The sequence below is a fragment of the Adiantum capillus-veneris genome, chromosome 25 (genome assembly GCF_014529385.1).
Source record: "Adiantum capillus-veneris isolate H3 chromosome 25, ASM1452938v2, whole genome shotgun sequence".
In the NCBI taxonomy this organism is placed as follows: Eukaryota; Viridiplantae; Streptophyta; class Polypodiopsida; order Polypodiales; family Pteridaceae; genus Adiantum; species Adiantum capillus-veneris.
In genome coordinates this window covers 84452268-84471544 of record NC_140955.1, presented here as the reverse complement: position 1 = coordinate 84471544, position 19277 = coordinate 84452268, and the positions used below count along the sequence as shown (strand labels likewise).

Below are 19277 nucleotides of genomic sequence, written 5' to 3'. Positions count from 1 at the left end.
CTCAAACTATCCAATTCTTGTGCCACATCTGCTTTGAAGTAATGGCAGAACAACTTACTTTTCATAGATTTCTAAATCTGAAACTGCTGAAAGGCATAGAACAACTGCACTGATTCGGTCCCTGTGTCTATCCAGGCAGCGCCGTAAAGTACCTGAACAACACCACGCCCAACCAAGCAAGCACACACACACCACAAGAAATAGACACCAGCTCGCTCAGTAAGTGCAATGGTGTGTGATCATATCTGCCAAGGCTTATGACTCGCATATGGTAAAAGAGCATAAAGTGACTGTCAACTCACGTAGGGCCACATGTGTTGCCTGTTCACGAGGATAGCCCTTGGACTCCTCATAGATGCATCCAACAGCAATGCTAGAAGTGTCAACAATGCAAGATAAGGAACAAATTGTAAACTATATCAGTCTTCCTCTTTACTTCATGAAACCCACCTTTGGAGACCATGCTCAATCAGCAGCTCAAAACTCGCCTGATAGCAGCGACTCAGTGCATTTTCAGCAGCTGTGTGGTACTTTTCTACATATTTTGGTCCAACTGTGTGTATAACCCTTCTGGAATATGTATACATCCATCAGCAAAGAATCAGATCGTGGAAATTTTTAGGTTGTGGCAGACATAATTTTGACCTTGCAGGCAAGTCATAAGCCCCAGTAATTTGTGCCATCCCAGTTCTACATCCACCCTACACATCATAAAGGCAGTAAGAAAGATTTGTTCAAAGAAAAGTGTCCAAACTCTTATTACATTCCCTTAGCAGACCTGCATATTCCTCAGCAAGCCTCGGCCCAGCTGCAGTGTGAAGGCCAGGACTACTCTCCTTCACATTAAGAGCCTGCAAAAATCATTGACGACATACTTGCGGACTACACTAAGAACCTTGAAAGTATTGATAAATCTCTCTCTCTCTCTCTCTCTCTCTCTCTCTCTCTCTCTCTCTCTCTCTCTCTCTCTCTCATGGTCATAGTATATATCTTTGTTTTGTACTGTTGTTAGGTTATTTTGTTACTCTGACTTTGTCTCAGATCCACCACTTTGTAACTTTCGGGTCTCATAGGTCATTATGGCCTTTTGAAGACGTTAATATAACATTTCATTTCTCTCTCTCTCTCTCTCTCTCTGACGTGGCAACTACTAATTATTGTCACGAGGACGTGGCAACTGCTAACCTTAGTTGTTGGTTTCAAAGTCATTTACGCCCCCTCGCTACACTTATAAGTCGGTGGGTACTAAGAAATTAACTCAAAAGAGGCATAGTGGACACTTGGCAACACCAAAAGCTGTAGAAGACTTCCCACTGCCACCTCAGCCAAGAATTGGCGCAAAAAGTCATTTGGGGCTGCCTCTCTCACTCACTGTGACTAGCAGTGTGTGAGTGTGAGTAGTTGGTGCAGATGTTGAAGCTTTAATGGAAAGCTTGCCTTCTCCCTGAGTCCCTTGCACTATGTAGCGCGATGATTCTGCTCTCGCGCACACCTCTCCCCTTTTGAATACAGAAACATGATGCCCCGCTCGAGGGTTTTTCATCTGTATGTACAGTTGTGTGGGTTCATGCGTGGTTGCCGAGGCAATAGCTTCTTGCACAAGTACTTGATTAGCTAGTTGCTAATCCCCGCAGGTACAGGTGAATTCGGAGAGATTTCACGCGAGAAATCTCATCCGATTCATAGGGCAAGTAGCCCTATAGGTGCGGGAGCTCAAGGACTTGCTACGGATGCGACCGGCTCGCGAAACAGAGCCCAAACAAGGAAATACAGCCTGCTATGTATTTTTGCAGGTTTAGGGTTTTGGTCCTAAACGGTCCCTAATACCCCCAAGAGGTCCAGGACGCGAGGGGACTGCTGTGCGGGTGATCTAGCGCATTTTCAGGGCAGAAAACAGAGAATTCAGCGTGCTGCAGATTCTCACCACGTTTTGCAAAGTGCCCGTATGCGTGGATAAAGTCACTTGTTGCGTGGGGATACTGTCTGTGAAGTGTCCTAGTACAGTTATGTTACCGTAATGGGGCCAGAACCAAGGTGGAAAGGTACGTAGTGTACGGCATGTTTTAGGTACGTACGGAACGTACTACCGTATTGAACCACCTTTCAGGTACGTAATAGGTACGTACCATTTGTAAAAAACCCATATTTTATTTAAAAACCCATAGACTCATAAACAAATTTACATTACAACGCTGAAAATGAACATATTGGACATAAAACTCAAATGACAAATTGAACATATTGGACATAAAACTCTACGCGGGAAAGTCTCAGGTAGAAGTCTCTGTGTAACTATCTATGAAGTTCTCAGTAGAAACTTGCTCTCTGGAAATCCTAAGGTGGAGTAACCCTTAGCACACACTTCAATTTTCTCTCTAGACCACACAAAAGGCCCAAAGGGCTCGCGTTTTTGTCCGCCACTGGAATGCTGGAGTTTTGCCCAAAATAATGCCCTGTGATCGTACTGAACTGTACGGTACGAAAAGGTACCGTACTTAAGTGTGGATGCAACCTTGGCCAAAACAGGTCTTTTTCAACCCAAATTGTCACGATTGTGACGTATTCTCTTTCTTGGTATTACCTTCTTCCTTGATTCTTTTGTAGATACAAAGATGCATGAGATTCGAGACCCCCCATTCTCCAAAGGATGCGTCTCTTCGCCCAAGAGTCACACCTGTTCGGCGAATAGCCATGCCTCTTCAGCGAATGGCTGCACCTTTACGCCGAAGGGTTGCGACTCTACAGTAGAAGGTCACGACTATTGACCTAGAGTCATGTCTCTTGACCTATGGTCATGTCTTTTCATCGTGTCTCTTCAATTTCTATATAAGAACACCCTTGTAGCACATTTCAAGCATTGAATCAAACACAGAGTCTTCTGAGTCTTATCTCTGAGTCAAGTTCAAGTTTCTTAAGTCTTAATCATGAGTTTAAGTACTTAATAAGTTAATTAAGGATTAGTAACTAGAATCCTTACAATGATATCAAAGCAAATTTTTTTCCCTAGACCTGAAGGTTGTGAGCCTCTCCCCCTCGCCGCTACCCTCTCCCCCCTCTCCCGGCGTTGTATGGAAGCAGAAGAAAGGTGGTGCACGCACACATATGCAAGCATGAGGTAACTCGATTTTCTTACTTCAGTTCAATAAAATAAAAGACAAAAGCGCTATGTGTGTGTGTGCGGCATACCCGAAAAGCTCGCACCCCTTCGTCGGGATAAAACCTTTTACACCCGTGTACTGGCACCCTTTCTTGCGAGCAGCCATCCCTCTTCTTTTGTGAGCACCCCTTCACCTTGGCGGTACCCCCTCGCGCCGAGAGACTGCAGATGGTTGTGCCTTTTCCCAAGCGCTGTCTATGGCTGAATTCAACGCTGACTGCTGAAAACGCTAACGCGATCTGCTGATATTATCCCACGCTGGCAACCCTCGCCCCTTCCGGCGACTACCCCCTTGCGCATTTGCTGAAGTGCTGGCTGAATTCAGCACTGGCTTTCTACACATGCTGAAACGCTGGCTGCCTCTTCACAGAAAACCTTTCACTGGCTGCTTTTGGCGCTTGGCTGACTTGTTACGTCAAACAAAATAAACCAGCAGCGGAGAGTTTTTTTTATGCTAATCAATTGCCCTCAATTTTAAAAGTGGTCGGCCAGCCCCTACAAATAAGCCCATGTGAACACCCCTTTTAAGTGACCACCTCTAAACTTACCCAATGTAAACTCACTAAGAGTTACATTAAAAGAAAATGGGACAACAATGTGGCTTTTTCCTTGTGGACAACTGTATTACTCGTGTGTTCTCTTCCCACATAGCCCTCGCCACTGGCTCCTTGCACGTGTGGGGCTCCCCTCTACCATGGACAAGGACTTCGACATTCCGGTACGCTATCTTTTGTACATAGATAAAGTTCCCGCAAGCAAATTGCGGCGAATTTGTTCCCTTCACGAGATTATTGTCATTCCGGATTCACCCTACCCAAGCCGGAGGTTATCATTTTTCCCGATTCCTGGACTCCAAAGCCGAAACCCATTCCAGACGCAGTTTCCGCTCCCGAAGTATCAGTTCTTAAGCTTATTCAGAGAAACAATTACTTTCGCTGAACAGTCGGCATGACTGGATCACAAGATGGCGACAACAATATTTTACCCGAGGACCCAATAGCAGTTCTCAAAAAGCAGATGGCAGCACTTTCGACAAGTCTGGCATCACTTCACACTCGCTTGGAGCAGATGCAGATGCAAAACACCTCTCGGAGTGGTCCTACTGCTTTTCGGATGCCTAATGCTGCTTATCCGCCATCTTCTTCTGAAGCTTCAGTGGCCGACCAAGAAGAACCACTCAAACCAAAGGCTTCGGAACTCAAATTTTCTCACCCAAAGCATGGTTTCTTAGCGACAACTAGACACAAAGTACCTTCGTGCGAGCAGCAAAAGTCTCAGCATGAATATTCATGGAAATGCTACAGTTCTAAGCCTACTTCTTATTGGAATCATCAACAACAAAAGAAGTAACATGAAGCTTCCAAAGAATCATCAGCGATATCAAGATGGGCTTACTTAGTGGCACATATATCCGACCCCAGTCAAGTACTCGGTCGTGAATGCCGCGACGTTGGACAAGTTTTCCCTAGCGAGCTATGCCCTACATTAAAGTCTTTCTTATCTGATGGTGGTAAAGTCAAAGATTTATTGATCCTTTCCTTGTGCAAGAGGATCCTTCAGAGGTCTAAGAGGCAACAACTACCTCAACCTCCCCCTTGTCAATTGGAAGCCTTAATACCCACTAAGAAAGCTGAAGATTCAGAAGATTCCGGTTCTTGTGTGGTGATAACGGATGTCACAAACTGTTGACGTGTCAAAGCCTTGAAGAATGGAGCCAACTTGCAGATGTCGGCCGAGGGGCCTAAACCCTAAGAAGAACAAGCAACAGAAGAAGAAGTCCTACCAACTTATGAGACCCCGTCTGATGGGGCCTCAGTGACATAAAGAAATTAAAATAAAGCAAGACCCACACACACACACACGCAAAAACTGATGACGTGGCAACTGTACGGACGCTCCGCGTTTTTGTGCTAACTGTTGTACGGAATTCCGTGATTTACGTTGGCAGCTTTTTGGCATTGCTTTTAAACCAGAAGCTTTTAAGTTTGAAGGCTTTTCACTGTAAACTGCTTTTGGAGCCTAGGGCCTTTAAATATGAGGCCATGGGCTCATTCTTTGGCATGCTTCCTGGAGAAGGTGCAGAGTCTGGAGTATCGGCTTGTACTGTGTTGATGCAATATAAAGAAATACCGAAAGGGGCGCCAAGGTTTGGGGCCAATACTCTCTGGGGTGGAATTCCGCCACTCCGTGTCGCGTGTCCTCTCTCTCTCTCTCTCTCTCTCTCTCTCTCTCTCTCTCTCTCTCTCTCTCTCTCTCTCTCTCTCTCAGTTCAGTTGTTTTGAAGAGCTAAAAGTCTGTTCAGTCTGTTCTTTTCTCTTGGCACGTGGTGCCCGTCTTGTGACAACGGACAAGCACATGACCCCTTCTTTGGCCGTGATCCAGGCAGAAAAAACTCCCCTCGTCACTACCCTTGCAAAATAAAGTCTTTGTTTCTGAACAGATACCAAATGCAGTGGCGAATGATAATATTTCAAACTTGAAGATTCTAGTCCTTACCTTCAACAGTGCAAAGGATAAAATAGATACAAACTCTTGCAGCGCGACTATAGTCGCTGCAACTGAATCTTTAAACACAACTTGTTCCACAAGTAAACCTTTACAGATGGATGTACATTCAAACACTACTCTATCTCAGTCTACGTGTCACAAACGGGAGCGCATAGCAATATAAAATACATTCAGATAAATAGGATTTATCACTTATTACTGAAGCCAGAGGATATAGAGAGAAATAGATAGAGAGAGAGATAGAGAGTGAGAAGATCGACACGGTACTGGGGACCAGAAGATGGGTTGGTCCCCCCCCCCCGTATTAGTATCTTTATTATTGAGGAGAAGTCTATACAAGCACTTGAACCGAACGTATTACCACGTTCGTTCTAGAATAAGACTTGATGGTTCCCGGAAGCCTCGGCTTCCTATTCCTAGGGCAAAGCCCTATTCCAAGGAACTTCCTTTCCTTATTCCAAATCCTCGAGAATCAAGGTTCTCGCCTCTGGATCTCACCTTCCAGACTCACGGCATGGCATCCCTGCAACTCTTTTCTAACTCTATTTCCAGAGTCCTCTTCTCGCAGAACAACTCTGCTTTCCCGAACGCAAAGTCCTTACTTGGGAATCTCAACTTCCGGATCACAACTCGAGAGACTACCTCTCTCGATCCGTGGATCTACTTCCCAAACTTGGGTACGAAACCCTTGGGCTGATCTGGCTCTAGTTCCTCATAGCGCTTTCTCCTTTACAGAGACTCATGCCTTCCTCTGCTCCTACTCCCTCACTAAGAGGAAGTACACCTGCAAACAAATACTTAGGGATCATAACATGAAAAAATCGTTACCTTCAAAGTCTCGACGCTCGAAATGCAACTCGGTTCTCGAAAAGCAATTCCTCGGAAGAGATCTCTACATAGAAAATCCTCTCTTCCAATCCTACACACAAAAGAGGTGCCCATCTACGACGTTTATGGGCTGAAAACAGAGAAAAACACCAGCTTGTCGCGATGGAAGCACGCTCCGTAGGCACTTCTTCGAGAGGTAGCTCGCGCACTCGGTCTTGGCGACATCGGGTACACTTGGGGCAGCTATGGGCATCACCGGCAAACGTCTTCTTTGCGGGGTGAACTCTGCAGCAGCATCTCCTTGTTGCAAAAACTGATCCCTCTCCCCTGAGTGGGGGCATGTGATGCTTTTATATCTCCTGACCACTGCACGAATAGCTGCTCGCATAGAGATCACGGCCGTTGTTTTTTTCTTTTCTTTCTTTTTTTTTCTTTTTTTTTGCGCTGCTTTGCCAGAAAAAGAGAGAGAGAGAGAGAGAGAGAGAGAGAGAGAGAGAGAGAGAGAAAACGTTGGCTGATCTGTTGCCTTATTTATCAAATGGCTGCCCACTTATTAAGTGGGCGGGCGGCGTATTTTAAAATAACCTGAATCTACCCAAAAACTCAATAAAACCTTATAAGTTAAAAACGATGCCTTCACAGCACTTCCCAGGCGTCCCTGAATGCAATCACGTACACAGTTGCAATGCAGACATAGACTTCCTCGCGGAAAAGCATCTGCTTTCCTGAAAAGCGATCCCGCTTTCTCAGAAAGCATCTGTTTTTCCTCAAAGTTTCCTCTGAACCCATCTTCATTCAAGTGCTTGCTTTTCCTTGTGCACAATTCTAACACAGTTCGGAATTTCCTCCTGACTATGGATATTTCCTTTCCGATGCACCCGTCACCCACCTTGTGACGCATCAAGAATACCCATCACCTAGTCCTTTCCTACCGAAATTACGGTACAATCTCCTTCACGATGCTCTATGTCACCCATCCTATGACGCATCAGAGATGTCCGTTCCCGAATGGTCGGATACTTCTTCCTGATGCTCCCTGTCACCCATCCGATGTGACGCATCAGAAGTACCCGTTCCTGGTGGCCTTACAGATATTCCCGTTCAGAGTGCTCCCGTCATTACTCTGAATGACGCACTAGGAATACTCAGTACTCAGATGTCTCCAGAAAACCCTCTCACTTAAAATTCCAATAATTCATTTAAAATTATTTTTCCTGGTGTTCCAAGCGAGAAAACCCTCACTTATAAATCCAATAATTCATTTAGAATTATTTTTCTGTCAGATATAGCCAATTCAGCAACATCCCTCTCACTTATAAACAGTTGTCCTCAACTGTAGAGGTCTAACTGAACTGCCGGGGAGAAACCGGAAAAATTCCAAATCTTGCTCAATGGTGAGTTGAGATGGTCCTTTCTCAGTACAGAACTTAAAAAATTTCATAATTCAATACTTACCTTACCAGTTCATGTCCTTTCTCTAGTACCTTGAGGATATCCTTCACCATTCATCAAACTTATGAGCCATGTAAGAACTCGTCATTCGCGTCTTTCTGAGAATCTGTTAACTCAATTCCACATTCTCAATCCCGAGAAGAATTATCCTCCTAAAAATCAATCTAGGTCTATGTCCTTGCGCATAACCTTGCACTATTTGTCCTGAGGATATTAAACCTCTTGTGTCCTCCCGCATAGGGCATGTCGAGAGCATTAAGCTCATGTGAATCTTCTTGCGGCAGGCAAAGTGCGTCACCTTACCAAAGTAAGTTCTTATTCCGAGCCTTTGCTTTGGGTAGGCCAATTGTTCTGATCCAAAGTTTCCTTATCGAGACTCTGTTAACTTGATTCCGTCTTCTCAAATTCGAGAAGAATAATCTTCCTAAAAATCAATCTAGGTATCTGTCCTTGTGCATAATCTTGCGCTGTTAGTCCAGAGGGTATTAAACCTCTTGTGTCCTCCCACATAGGGAATGCCTAAGTCGTAGAGTATTAAGCTCTATGTCTTTCTTTCACAATTTGCGATCACCTTAAAGAAGGTTCTTGTTCCGGGTCGTCGCTCAACGTAGGCGGACGGTTCCAATCCAAAGATTCCTTGTGCACGGTGGCACTTCCTTCTAAGTTTTTCCTCCTGCGAGTTATTACCACCAGTAGTGTTTTCCAGATGCCCATTAGAGTACCTGACAGAATCATAAAAAATGATTCACCTTGCGAGCATCAATGACGCCTTGCAAAATCTCAGGCAGATAGGATTCTAGCCAAAGTATTTTCTGAACGTACGTTCAAACCCGGTTCACAATAGAGCGAACCCTCTTTGATTCTCAGGGATGTTCTCCCATATGTAATTCATACCATTTTGAAACGGTTGGCGAACTATATTCTTACGAACATAATAGTTCGAATTTATTCCAACAGCGTGTAAATGCTACTTGACCTGCTCATGGAGAAACATATACCGCAACCAAAAGTTGCTACTGTAATGGTAAAAGCACATCGCGTACTCAATGATCAACGACCATCAGAAAACCTCTTCTCCGTAGAGAAACTCAAATTGCTTCTACCAAACACATCTCAAATAGAGATTCTCGTGTCAGAATATCCTTGCGCGCAAAAAGGCGCTCAAGAGAGTATAGCAAACTCTCGTCCAGTTCCTTGGCATAGGTCTGCATCTTCGTGTGTTATCCATGTACTCAAAAGTGTACATAATTCTTAAGCTGTGTTAGAGTTTCGATGAACCTGGGAAATTACCTTCCCTTCGTAAGATCCTTAGAGCGAAGACGCTCAACTTGACGATCCCTTGGCTCGATCTTAGAGCAAAACCCGCTCATCAAATAATCTAGGATTTCAATCCTTGGATTCCTCGAGCACAGGCCGTAGTCGTCACTTGTTCCTTCGCTCGTAAAGAGAGTGTTCATTGACTTGTGCGAAAAGCACTACATGTCTTCCCTGACCGGGTAGGGGGTGTTGGTTCATAAGGTACTCAAGCTTAGTGAAAGCTTTTCTTGGTTGAAATCTCGAAATGGTTCCTTCCTTTCTGCCGTCCTACCCGCAATAGCAGGTAATTTGTTGGTGAACTACCTGATACGAGACCAATAGTTGACCTTCCGAATATTTGGGCAGACCAATCCATCGCATAAAGCAATGTTTCAACTCAATTCTACTCTCGAGAGTGATTGTTCTAGTTAGACACATGCATATCTCCTGCATAAAAGCAATACGCAGTTTATGAATTCCTCGAAGATTTAACTTTGATCAAAGGCCTGCCCTCTCACTTAAAGTTTGAGGGTCTTCTATTCAAGAACTCAAGAGTTAGATTAAATTCCCTTACTCCAAACTTTCTCCGGATAGCAACGTATCCTTCGAGGAGAAATAACAAAAATTCGTTGTTTCTGTGTTGAATGGTTCCCGTCCCACTGCAGGGATTAGATTCTATGTACACTAAGGTATACACTTTCAGCTTTTATTGCTGACTCCACCATCTGAGCAAAGTACTTTGCAGATGCGTCTACAAAATTCGGGCAAAAGTCCTTTGTTGAATTTCTTCATCTTTCTTTCCTCAAAGAGGATCAAGACTGGAGCTACCTTGGCAAGAGTGAACCACTACTTGCTTTGACTCACTCGTGTTCCTATTGGGAAAACCGATCCCAATCTTCTTGGATGCCTTCTTCCTCAAAGCGTAGAGGAAAAACATTTGTCGAAAAATTCAGTCTTGAATTAAATCCAAGTCTTGATATACGTTCCTTGCAGAGCTTTGGTATACCACCAAGTACAGGCAATCCCCCTTGAGGTGTTTGGTCATATGTCTCACCTTCGACGCTTTTCAGAAATTGCCGCTTGCGAAGGAAACTTCAAATTGTCGAATGAAAGCGGCAGCTTTCGGGACATCTTCCCTTCCGTCAAAAGTATCAAACTTGACCGGAGTGTTCTGAGGTCTAAAGACCTTCTTCCTATCCTTCCCGAAATGACGGGATTTCTTGGCTATGGTTCTCGATTGATGTTCATGGATATCTTTTGGGTTCTGAAGGATTTTGAGCATTCTGCTCCTTGGATTCTCTAAGTTCTTGAGCATCATGCTCTTGTCGCCTTCTCAGAGAATCTCAAGTCTTGTGTCGACTTCTTGCAGAGAGAAAAAAAAAATTCCAATTCTGCGAGCTTTTCCTGCAAGACTTAGGTTTCCACCTGCGTACTTCTCTCTTGGCTTGTCATGGCTTCTTCCCGTATCTTCCAAGAGTCGTCCTCCTTTACAGAGAAAGAGAGGAGACCATGCTCTCATACCACTGTCACAAACGGGAGCGCATAGCAATATAAAATACATTCGAATAATTAGGATTTATCACTTTTTAATGAAGCCAGAGGATATAGAGAGAAATAGATAGAGAGAGAGATAGAGAGTGAGAAGATCGACGCAGTACTGGGGTCCAAAAGATGGGCTAGTCCCCCCCCATAATAGTATCTTTATTACTGAGGCGAAGTCTATACAAGCACTTGAACCGAACGTATTACCACGTTCGTTCTAGAATAAAACTTGATAGTTCCCGGAAGGCTCGACTTCCTACTCCTAGGGCAAAGCCCTATTCCAAGGAGCTTCCGTTCCTTAGTCCAAATCCTCGAGAATCAAGGTTCTCGCCTCTGGATCTCACCTTCCAAACTCACGGCATGGCATCCCTACAACTCTTTTCTAACTCTATTTCCAAAGTCCTCTTCTCGCAGAACAACTCTGCTTTCCCGGACGCAAAGTCCTTACTTGGGAATCTCAACTTCCGGATCACAACTCGAGAGACTACCTCTCTCCGACCGTGGATCTACTTCCCAAACTTGGGTACGAAACCCTTGGGCTAATCTGGCTCTAGTTCCTCAGAGCGCTTTCTCCTTTACAGAGGCTCATGCCTTCCTCTGCTCCTACTCCCTCACTAAGAGGAAGTACACCTGAAAACAAATACTTAGGGATCATAACATGAAAATCGTTACCTTCAAAGTCTCGACGCTTGAAACGCAACTCAATTCTCGAAAAGCAATTCCCCGGAACAGATCTCTACATAGAAAATCCTCTCTTCCAATCCTACACACAAAAGAGGTGTGTTCTCGAGTTCCTTCTCGTAAATCAGCCCCGTATACGACGTTTATGGGCTGAAAACAGAGAAAAACAGCAGCTTGTCGCAATGGAAACACTCCATAGGCACTTCTTCGAGAGGGAACTCGCGCACTGGGTCTTGGCGACATCGGGTACACTTGGGGCAGCCATGGGCATCACCGGCAAACGTCTTCTTTGCGGGTGAACTCTGCAACAACATCTCCTTCTTGCAAACACTGATCCCTCTCCCCTAAGTGAGGCCATGTGATGCTTTTATATCTCCTGACCACGACACAAATAGCTGCTCCCGTAGACATCGCGGCCGTTTTTTCTTTTTTTTTTGTTGCGCTGCTTTGCAAGAAAAAGAGAGAGAGAAAACGCTGGCTGATCTGTTGCCTTATTTATCAGATGGCTGCCACTTAGTAAGTGGGCGGCCAGCGTATTTTAAAATAGTCTGAATCTACCCAAAAACTCAATAAAACCTTATAAGTTAAAAACGATGCTTTCACAGCACTTCCCAGGCGTCCCTGGATGCAATCACGTACACAGTTGCAATGCAGACATAGACTTCCTCGCGGGAAAGCATCTGCTTTCCCGAAAAGCAATCCCGCTTTCTCAGAAAGCATCTGTTTTTCCTCAAAGTTTCCTCTGAACCCATCTTCATTCAAGTGCTTGCTTTTCCTTGTGCACAATTCTAACACAGTTCAGAATTTCCTCCTGACTATGGATATTCCCCTTCCGATGCACCCGTCACCCACCTTGTGACGCATCAAAGAATACCCATCACCTAGTCCTTTCCTACCGAACTTACGGTACAATCTCCTTCACGATGCTCTATGTCACCCTCCTATGACGCATCAGAGATATCCGTTCCCGGATGGTCGGATACTTCTTCCATCCGATGTGACGCATCAGAAGTACCCGTTCCTGGTGGCCTTACAGATATTCCCGTTCACAGTGCTCCCGTCATTACTCTGAATGACGCACTAGGAATACTCTGTACTCGGATGTCTCCAATGAGAAAAACCCTCTCACTTAAAATTCCAATAATTCATTTAGGATTATTTTTCCTAATGTTCCAAGTGAGTCAACCCTCACTTATAAATCCAATAATTCATTTAGAATTATTTTTCTGTCAGATAAAGCCAATTTAGCAACACTACGACATCCCTTCAGAAGGATTTTACTGTTCTAAATAAACCAATGGAATACCTTGCGGATTTCCAACCAGTGGTCATCACTCAACAGAAAACTCAAGTCAGTTTACCAATAGTTTCACTTGAAGCAAATAAAGACTCAATCTTTTATTGGACAAAGCTCAAAGTTACAAATGACTTTGACAAAAGCACTAATCAAGTTGCAGATGTGATACTAATATTTTTGACAAAGATGAGACAAGTTGCACATACGATCAGTTTTCAGTTTGGCAAAATAGTTATGGTCAATAACAGTGCCATGACGTGGGACTTAACAGAAAGAACTTTGGATGTAGAAGCACTGCAGAATACATTTTCCTTCTCCCGGAGTTTCTACAACTACCCTTGGGTGTATTTTAAATGGGAGGGAATGTCACGATTGTGACGTATTCTTTGTCTTGGTATTACCTTCTTGCTTGATTCTTTTGCAGATATGAAGACGCACAAGATCCGAGACCCCGATTCTCCAAAGGATGCGTCTCTTCGCCCAAGAGTCGCACATGTTCGGCGAATAGCCATGCCTCTTCAGCGAATGGCTGCACCTTTACGCTGAAGGATTGCAACTCTACAGTAGGACACGACTATTGATCTAGAGTCATGTCTCTTGACCTATGGTCATGTCTTTTCATCGTATCTCTTCAATTTCTATATAAGAACACCCTTGTAACACATTTCAAGCATTGAATCAAACACAGAGTCTTCTCAGTCTTATCTCTGAGTCCAGTCCAAGTTTCTTAAGTCTTAATCATGAGTTTAAGTTCTTAATTAAGGATTAGTAACTAGAATCCTTACACAGATTATGCAGGACAGCTCGTAGGAGATCACAGGCCTTATTCCCTCTGTGAATTACAATAAAGAAATACCAAAAGGGGCGCCAGTTTTTGGGGCCTACAGGGTGTCGACGTCTGCTTGGTTGCGCTCTAGCTTCCAAATTGTGTGTGTTTGAAGTATCAATTCCCGTTACAGGTTTTTATTTGCAAAGTTTCTCTGTGTCCTAAAGTCTAAAGTTAAGTTTTGGGTGAAAGCCAAAGTCTACCATCCTACGGGCCGGTTTCACTCTCTCACACACACACAAACAGAGATAAAAGTGGGGCTTCGACCCTTGGCATTACATAAAATCGACCATAGGTCTATATACAAGAAATATGAGAAAAACACTAATATACGATGAAATCATAGGGCAAACTACCACAAATACATCTAGGGATAAAGATACTCTAATCAGGTGGTGAAATGTGGCTATCTGGATTATGATCAAGTCTACATAAATCTACCCAAAGCTCTATCCACCTCTGACGATGTAGAGAAGACCACAAAGTCCAGTATTGTGTATCTAAATGATATAAAGCCTCCGCTGTAAAAAGCTCATGTAACAGCTCACAAAAGCCAAGGGACTCTGAAACCCTTAGGCTGTGCCTCCAAAATCATTCGCATCCACTCTAACATTTCCTAATGATGTCGCCAAAAAAGGATGCAAATCTCCGGCACAACCATACAGTAAGAGAGGCAGAAGGGACCCACTCATCGTTCACCTCAAAAGCCAATGGAAGGTACCAAGATGCACATCTCTCTGACCAAACCAACTTCCCCAAGGTCTCACTGAACTAACTCACAAACAAATCTGCATAATTGTCGAATATCCATAAAATAGTTGGCCTCAACCATTCTCTGCTCTTGTATGGTATCATAAACAACTTCCCTCGTCCAATAGGAGTCTTCATGTAAAGCATGTACTTTGAAACTGATCATGGGAGCTCTCTCTGGACCGAGGAAAATGTGACGTGTTCCTGACAACTGCAAGAAAAACATGTCGACACATAGTGGCCCACTCCTCAAAAGAGATTTGGAAATCTCCATGGACCGCTTGCAAGGAACTGCGCAAGAAAGATCTTAGATAACGGGACATCTATTGGTGATGCAAAACCTGCTGAAGAGTCAAAACTCCTCAACAAACGGAGAAGACTCACTCTCCCGATCCCCCTCAATAATGCCTATTGTAAGAGGTACTTGCGACTGAATCTCCAAGAGATCCAAAGTCTGTTGAATAGACCTATCCTAGGGCAACTCAAGCTGCTCATGAACTACCATCGACTGCTAGTCCTCATGCTTTATCCCTCTCTTCAGCTGCTCTGGGACCTCCTCTCGATCCTCATCTGGTAACCTCTCCTCAGGAGGTCTATCTAGGAGCTGCTCTGCCTCTACCAACCTCTGTCTCACTACTCGTCTATAAACAAGGATAGGCAGTGTCTGTACCCATCTACCTGCTTCTCTCTGTCTCTGTGTCTGATCAACACTATGCTGCTCCTGACCACTCTACTGCTGCTGACTCTGACCCCTCTGATCTCTATCATGCTGTCACGCAAGGCCATGCTATTGTGCAGAGCTCTGCTGGGTTTGTTGTAGTTGTGAGGGTTGTCTCATCTTGCGATCAGTCTATCGCCCTTTGGGGCAATCCCTCACCAAATGCCCCATCTCATGACATTTAAGGCACTGGTTCGCTCTACCTGTTGCCACAATTCTCTGCCAGTGTAACACCTCTTTCCACTCAAAAGTGATGGTATCTAGAAAGAACGTGGAAGAGATGTTTGGATCTGTATTGAACATGTGAACGGTATGCCAAATACAAAACCCATCAACCTCAACATGTCTGGCAAACAAAACTGTGCAGGCCACTCTAGAAAAGCTATTTTTACAGGATACTTCGGGACTTGAAATCTGCCTCAAAAGCAGCTAATGTGAAATCGTTGTACCACGATGCAAAACATCAATCTATCCCCAAAGCCGAGAGGAGCGCGGTTGACGACCCTAGAGGTAAGTTCCTGTCGTGAGAAAATAGCAATGAAAGTACCTCTGCCAAGCAAGATGAATCCTCCACTGTGCCTTCATCCGAACCAAGAAGAGTGCACTTGAGCCAGCCCAGGATGTTCACACAAGCATGGGAACATCCGACCAAGTGGCCGACAACCCCTCTTTGAGAGAGAACCTCAATACAATCACCTATATTCTACTCAAGCTCTCAAAGATGACGAGAGACGGTTCCATAGTAGTCGAGAGAGAGACAAACCCAATGAAGACCTCGGCCTAAACCCAATGTCACAAACTGCTGACGTGTCAAGCCACTGAAGACCTGAGCCAACTTGGAGATCCTGGCCGAGAGGCCTAAACCCTAGAAACAGTAGAAGAAGCAGAAGTTCTCATCGACTTATGGATCCTCGCCGAGTGGGGGAAATAAAAATAATAAAAGTTACCAGCTTATGGGGCCCGCATTTGATGGGCCCAAGTGACCCAAAGATAATTACAATAAAGCAGGACACACACAGAAGATTGGCGTATTTAGATGTTGACATGGCACAGTTGTCCAGCAGTTCCTAATTTTGCACTGACTTGCTGACGTGGCAGTCTGGCAGACTGTGCGGACAGTCACGAAAAACGTTCTAACTGAGCCACATGGCAACTGTACGAATTTCCACATTTTACGCGATGGGAGCTTTTGGGACTGCTTTTAAGCCAGTTGCTTTAAGACTAACAGCTTTTCATGTAAACTGCTTTTGAGCCTAGGGCCTTTAAATCATAGTTACCAGGAACGGGAACGCGGAACGGGATGCCATTCCCTGTTACGGGTACTCACGTTTGAAACACGGAACGGCGATTCGGAACGGGAACTTGGAATGGGAACGGGGAACGGAGACCTGAAAACGGCCATTCCCTGTTACTATGCTTTAAATGTGAGGGTGCCCTCTCTTGGTTTGCAAGTTAGTTTGATGATCATCTTAACTACCTGAAGAATGTTTGGGCAGCTAAATAGTTCCAAGATCCTGCCTAAATGAAGTTAAAACATTGGCAATTCAAAGATTCATCAATTAATAATTAATCAAAGTAATATTTTGATAGTTTAACAATTCAACAGTCTTCCATTAGTAGAGAGGTCTTCAAGCGGTTGCGCTAAAATCCCTTGTGCTAAAATGGATTTTATACATGTACACCTTACTCATGGTAAGTCTATGTGCACATTAATAAGAGTTAAGTTTTGAGGGCCAATCCTCTAGTAGAACACTTTAGCATCTTCTGCTAAAGTGTTGAGGGCCAATCCTCAAGTAGAACACTTTAGCACCTTTTGCTTTGATGATAATGTGAAATGGGTGTGACATTGGGTTGCAAAAGGAAAAACCACCTTTTTCATACATGTTGCACTCTAGTGTATCCTAATTATCGATCTTAAGAAGGCATGGAAAGTTGGGTTAAGCCTCTAAATTCTCTAACCTGAGCCTAACAATCCATTTTTTTATTCATTGTCCGAAACAGTTGTCTACTATTGTAACTTTCTTCTCCATTAGGTACAATACTGTACATTTGTTGGTGCTAAACAACTAGTAATTGCAAATCACACAACCCTATAATGTCAACACAACTGAAGGTAAAAATTCATCTCCTTCTATATTGGTAGCTACCAATCATACTCCATTTCTTCTATCGTGGCATATATGAGCAGTGGAATGACAAGGAGGGCGCGGTGAGGATGCATACCTCATTCGAAGAGTGAAGGATCGCATCGACGAGAAGGACCCAAGAATCACCATGCCAAATAAAGAGTTTGGAATTAAGACCGGGGTCACAGGGGAATTTGGAAGGTGAACGGGTAGGAGAGGGGCAAAGCAGGGGATCTGCATTGGCCCCGTCACCAGGGAGATGGCTTTCAAGGGAGGGAAACACCTCCAAATCGCTCCAAGCAGGTACCTGTTCCAGCGTCACTGCGCTGCTGTTGTTCGTTCTCGTCCTCTCCATTTCACTTCAATTTGAGAAAAGCACCAGTTTCTGAGTGAAGACGATAGTTCTTTGCGTAAATATGCAGAGAAGGAATTGCGCCAGAAATGGAATGCTCCACAGTCCTTCTTGCGCCCGAAAAAAAAGAAGAAATATGGCTTTAGCCCCACATAATGTTCCAACCACACCCTTTCCAACTAGAGTGCTTCGTTAGCCGCATTTATATTGAATTGAATTGAGTCCTAGGTGAGAGAACACAAAAACCTAGAAGAGAAAAATTTGAAGAGAGAGAGAGAGACCACAAATCCTATTATCTTAAGGTGACATGGTCCTGTGTTTACAACGCAACGATCTTGATTCTCAATTTTGATGTGTTTACATCGCAACGATCTTGATGTCTCAATTTTGATATGTCTAAATATATCCTTAGCTTTTAAATTGTATTAATTCTTCGATTCAATCTTGCTCTATTTATGCGTTCTTGTCATTTGTGTAAGGGTGGTTGTGTAATATCCCTAGAGAAGAAAGTAGAGAGAGAGAAAGAGAGAGAGAAAGTGTCAATTGTTGTTAACGAACATGATGATGTTGGCTAAAGCTTTGTGAATGAGTTTGCCGACATGATGCTTATCCGCCCCTATTGGTATATCTTGCAATCTCATTGTGGATTCTCCAGCTGAGTGGGGGCACACATCTATGCAGCTCTGAAGCTGACTCCAAAGCTCATTAAGGGGCCCTGGGTGATCCAAGCTATTGTCAGGGTCAAGGAGTAGAACGACCCTCTGCCACGTCCATCAATTGGCAAGGGACTGGCAAGGAACTGCAAGGGAAGCGTGCATCATTTTAGCCTTGACACTGCATGTCGATCTAGAGCCGGCAAATCAACAAAGCACAAATTCATGGGAGAAAATTGACCTTTTTGTGTGATTTTCCGCCCAATTCCAAGGTGGGTGGAGGTAGTCGCAAGCTAATAATAGAACCAAAGCAAGATGGTGTAGCAATGCCGAGAAGCATACAATCTGTATTAAACAACATAATCAATTCTGTCGTTTGAAAAACTCAGCATCTTGCGTAGATCCACATGCCTTCAAGATGCATGCGTAGGTGATGGAGAAAGGCCGTCGGTTCGCATTTGCTGAAAACAGACTAGAGTTTTCTGACCTTGCCTCTATGGATCATATCTTTCAATCAGTGCATTCCAATAGTCGACCCTCAGGACAGGAAGCTCCTTGAGCACTTGCGTAGAGCCACATGCCTTCAAGATGAAAGTACAGGTGGCTGAATTTGGAGAGATACACTTGCTTGCATACGTTGAAAATAGCCTAGAGCTTTATGGCCCTGCTCTTGTTGCACACATCGCACAATCAGTGCATTCCAAGAGGGAAGCTTCTCAAGCACTTTTTGTGTTTTTTCAAGCGCACCACATTTGGCATACATATCGACCAAGACATTGCCAAGCACGACATCCTTTTTCAACAGCCTCTGCCTAACAATATAATTGTGACTTTTTGTAGCCGCATGCCTTCAAGATGCATGTGTAGGTGATTGCATTTTAAGAGAGGCCCTCGCTTCAAATCTGCTAGAGCTGTTTGGCCCTGCTCTTGTTGCACATCCCGGAATCAGACGTCATTCTGGATTGGAAGCTCCTCAAGCACTTTTTGTGCTTTCTCAAATGCACCACATTTGACATACATCCAAGTCAATGCCAAGCACGATATCTTTTTACAATAGCCTCTGACTAACAATATAATTATGAATTTTTGTG

The 19277-nt window shown here is 44.1% G+C and overlaps 1 protein-coding gene across 1 annotated transcript in view; it reads right to left on the bottom strand.

Annotated features, from left to right (window-relative positions):
- LOC147425195 (uncharacterized) overlaps window positions 1-17691 on the bottom strand; it is a 91582-nt gene extending 73891 nt beyond the window's left edge. The window contains exons 1-6 of the mRNA XM_086499434.1: window positions 17279-17691; window positions 779-851; window positions 646-701; window positions 451-570; window positions 303-373; window positions 59-152 (exon numbers count right to left, since the gene is read on the bottom strand). Coding sequence (XP_086355560.1) covers window positions 59-152; window positions 303-373; window positions 451-570; window positions 646-701; window positions 779-784 — 347 coding nt within the window. The 5' untranslated portion in view covers window positions 785-851; window positions 17279-17691. The remainder of the gene's footprint in view (window positions 1-58; window positions 153-302; window positions 374-450; window positions 571-645; window positions 702-778; window positions 852-17278) is intronic.
- Window positions 17692-19277: the final 1586 nt, after the last annotated feature.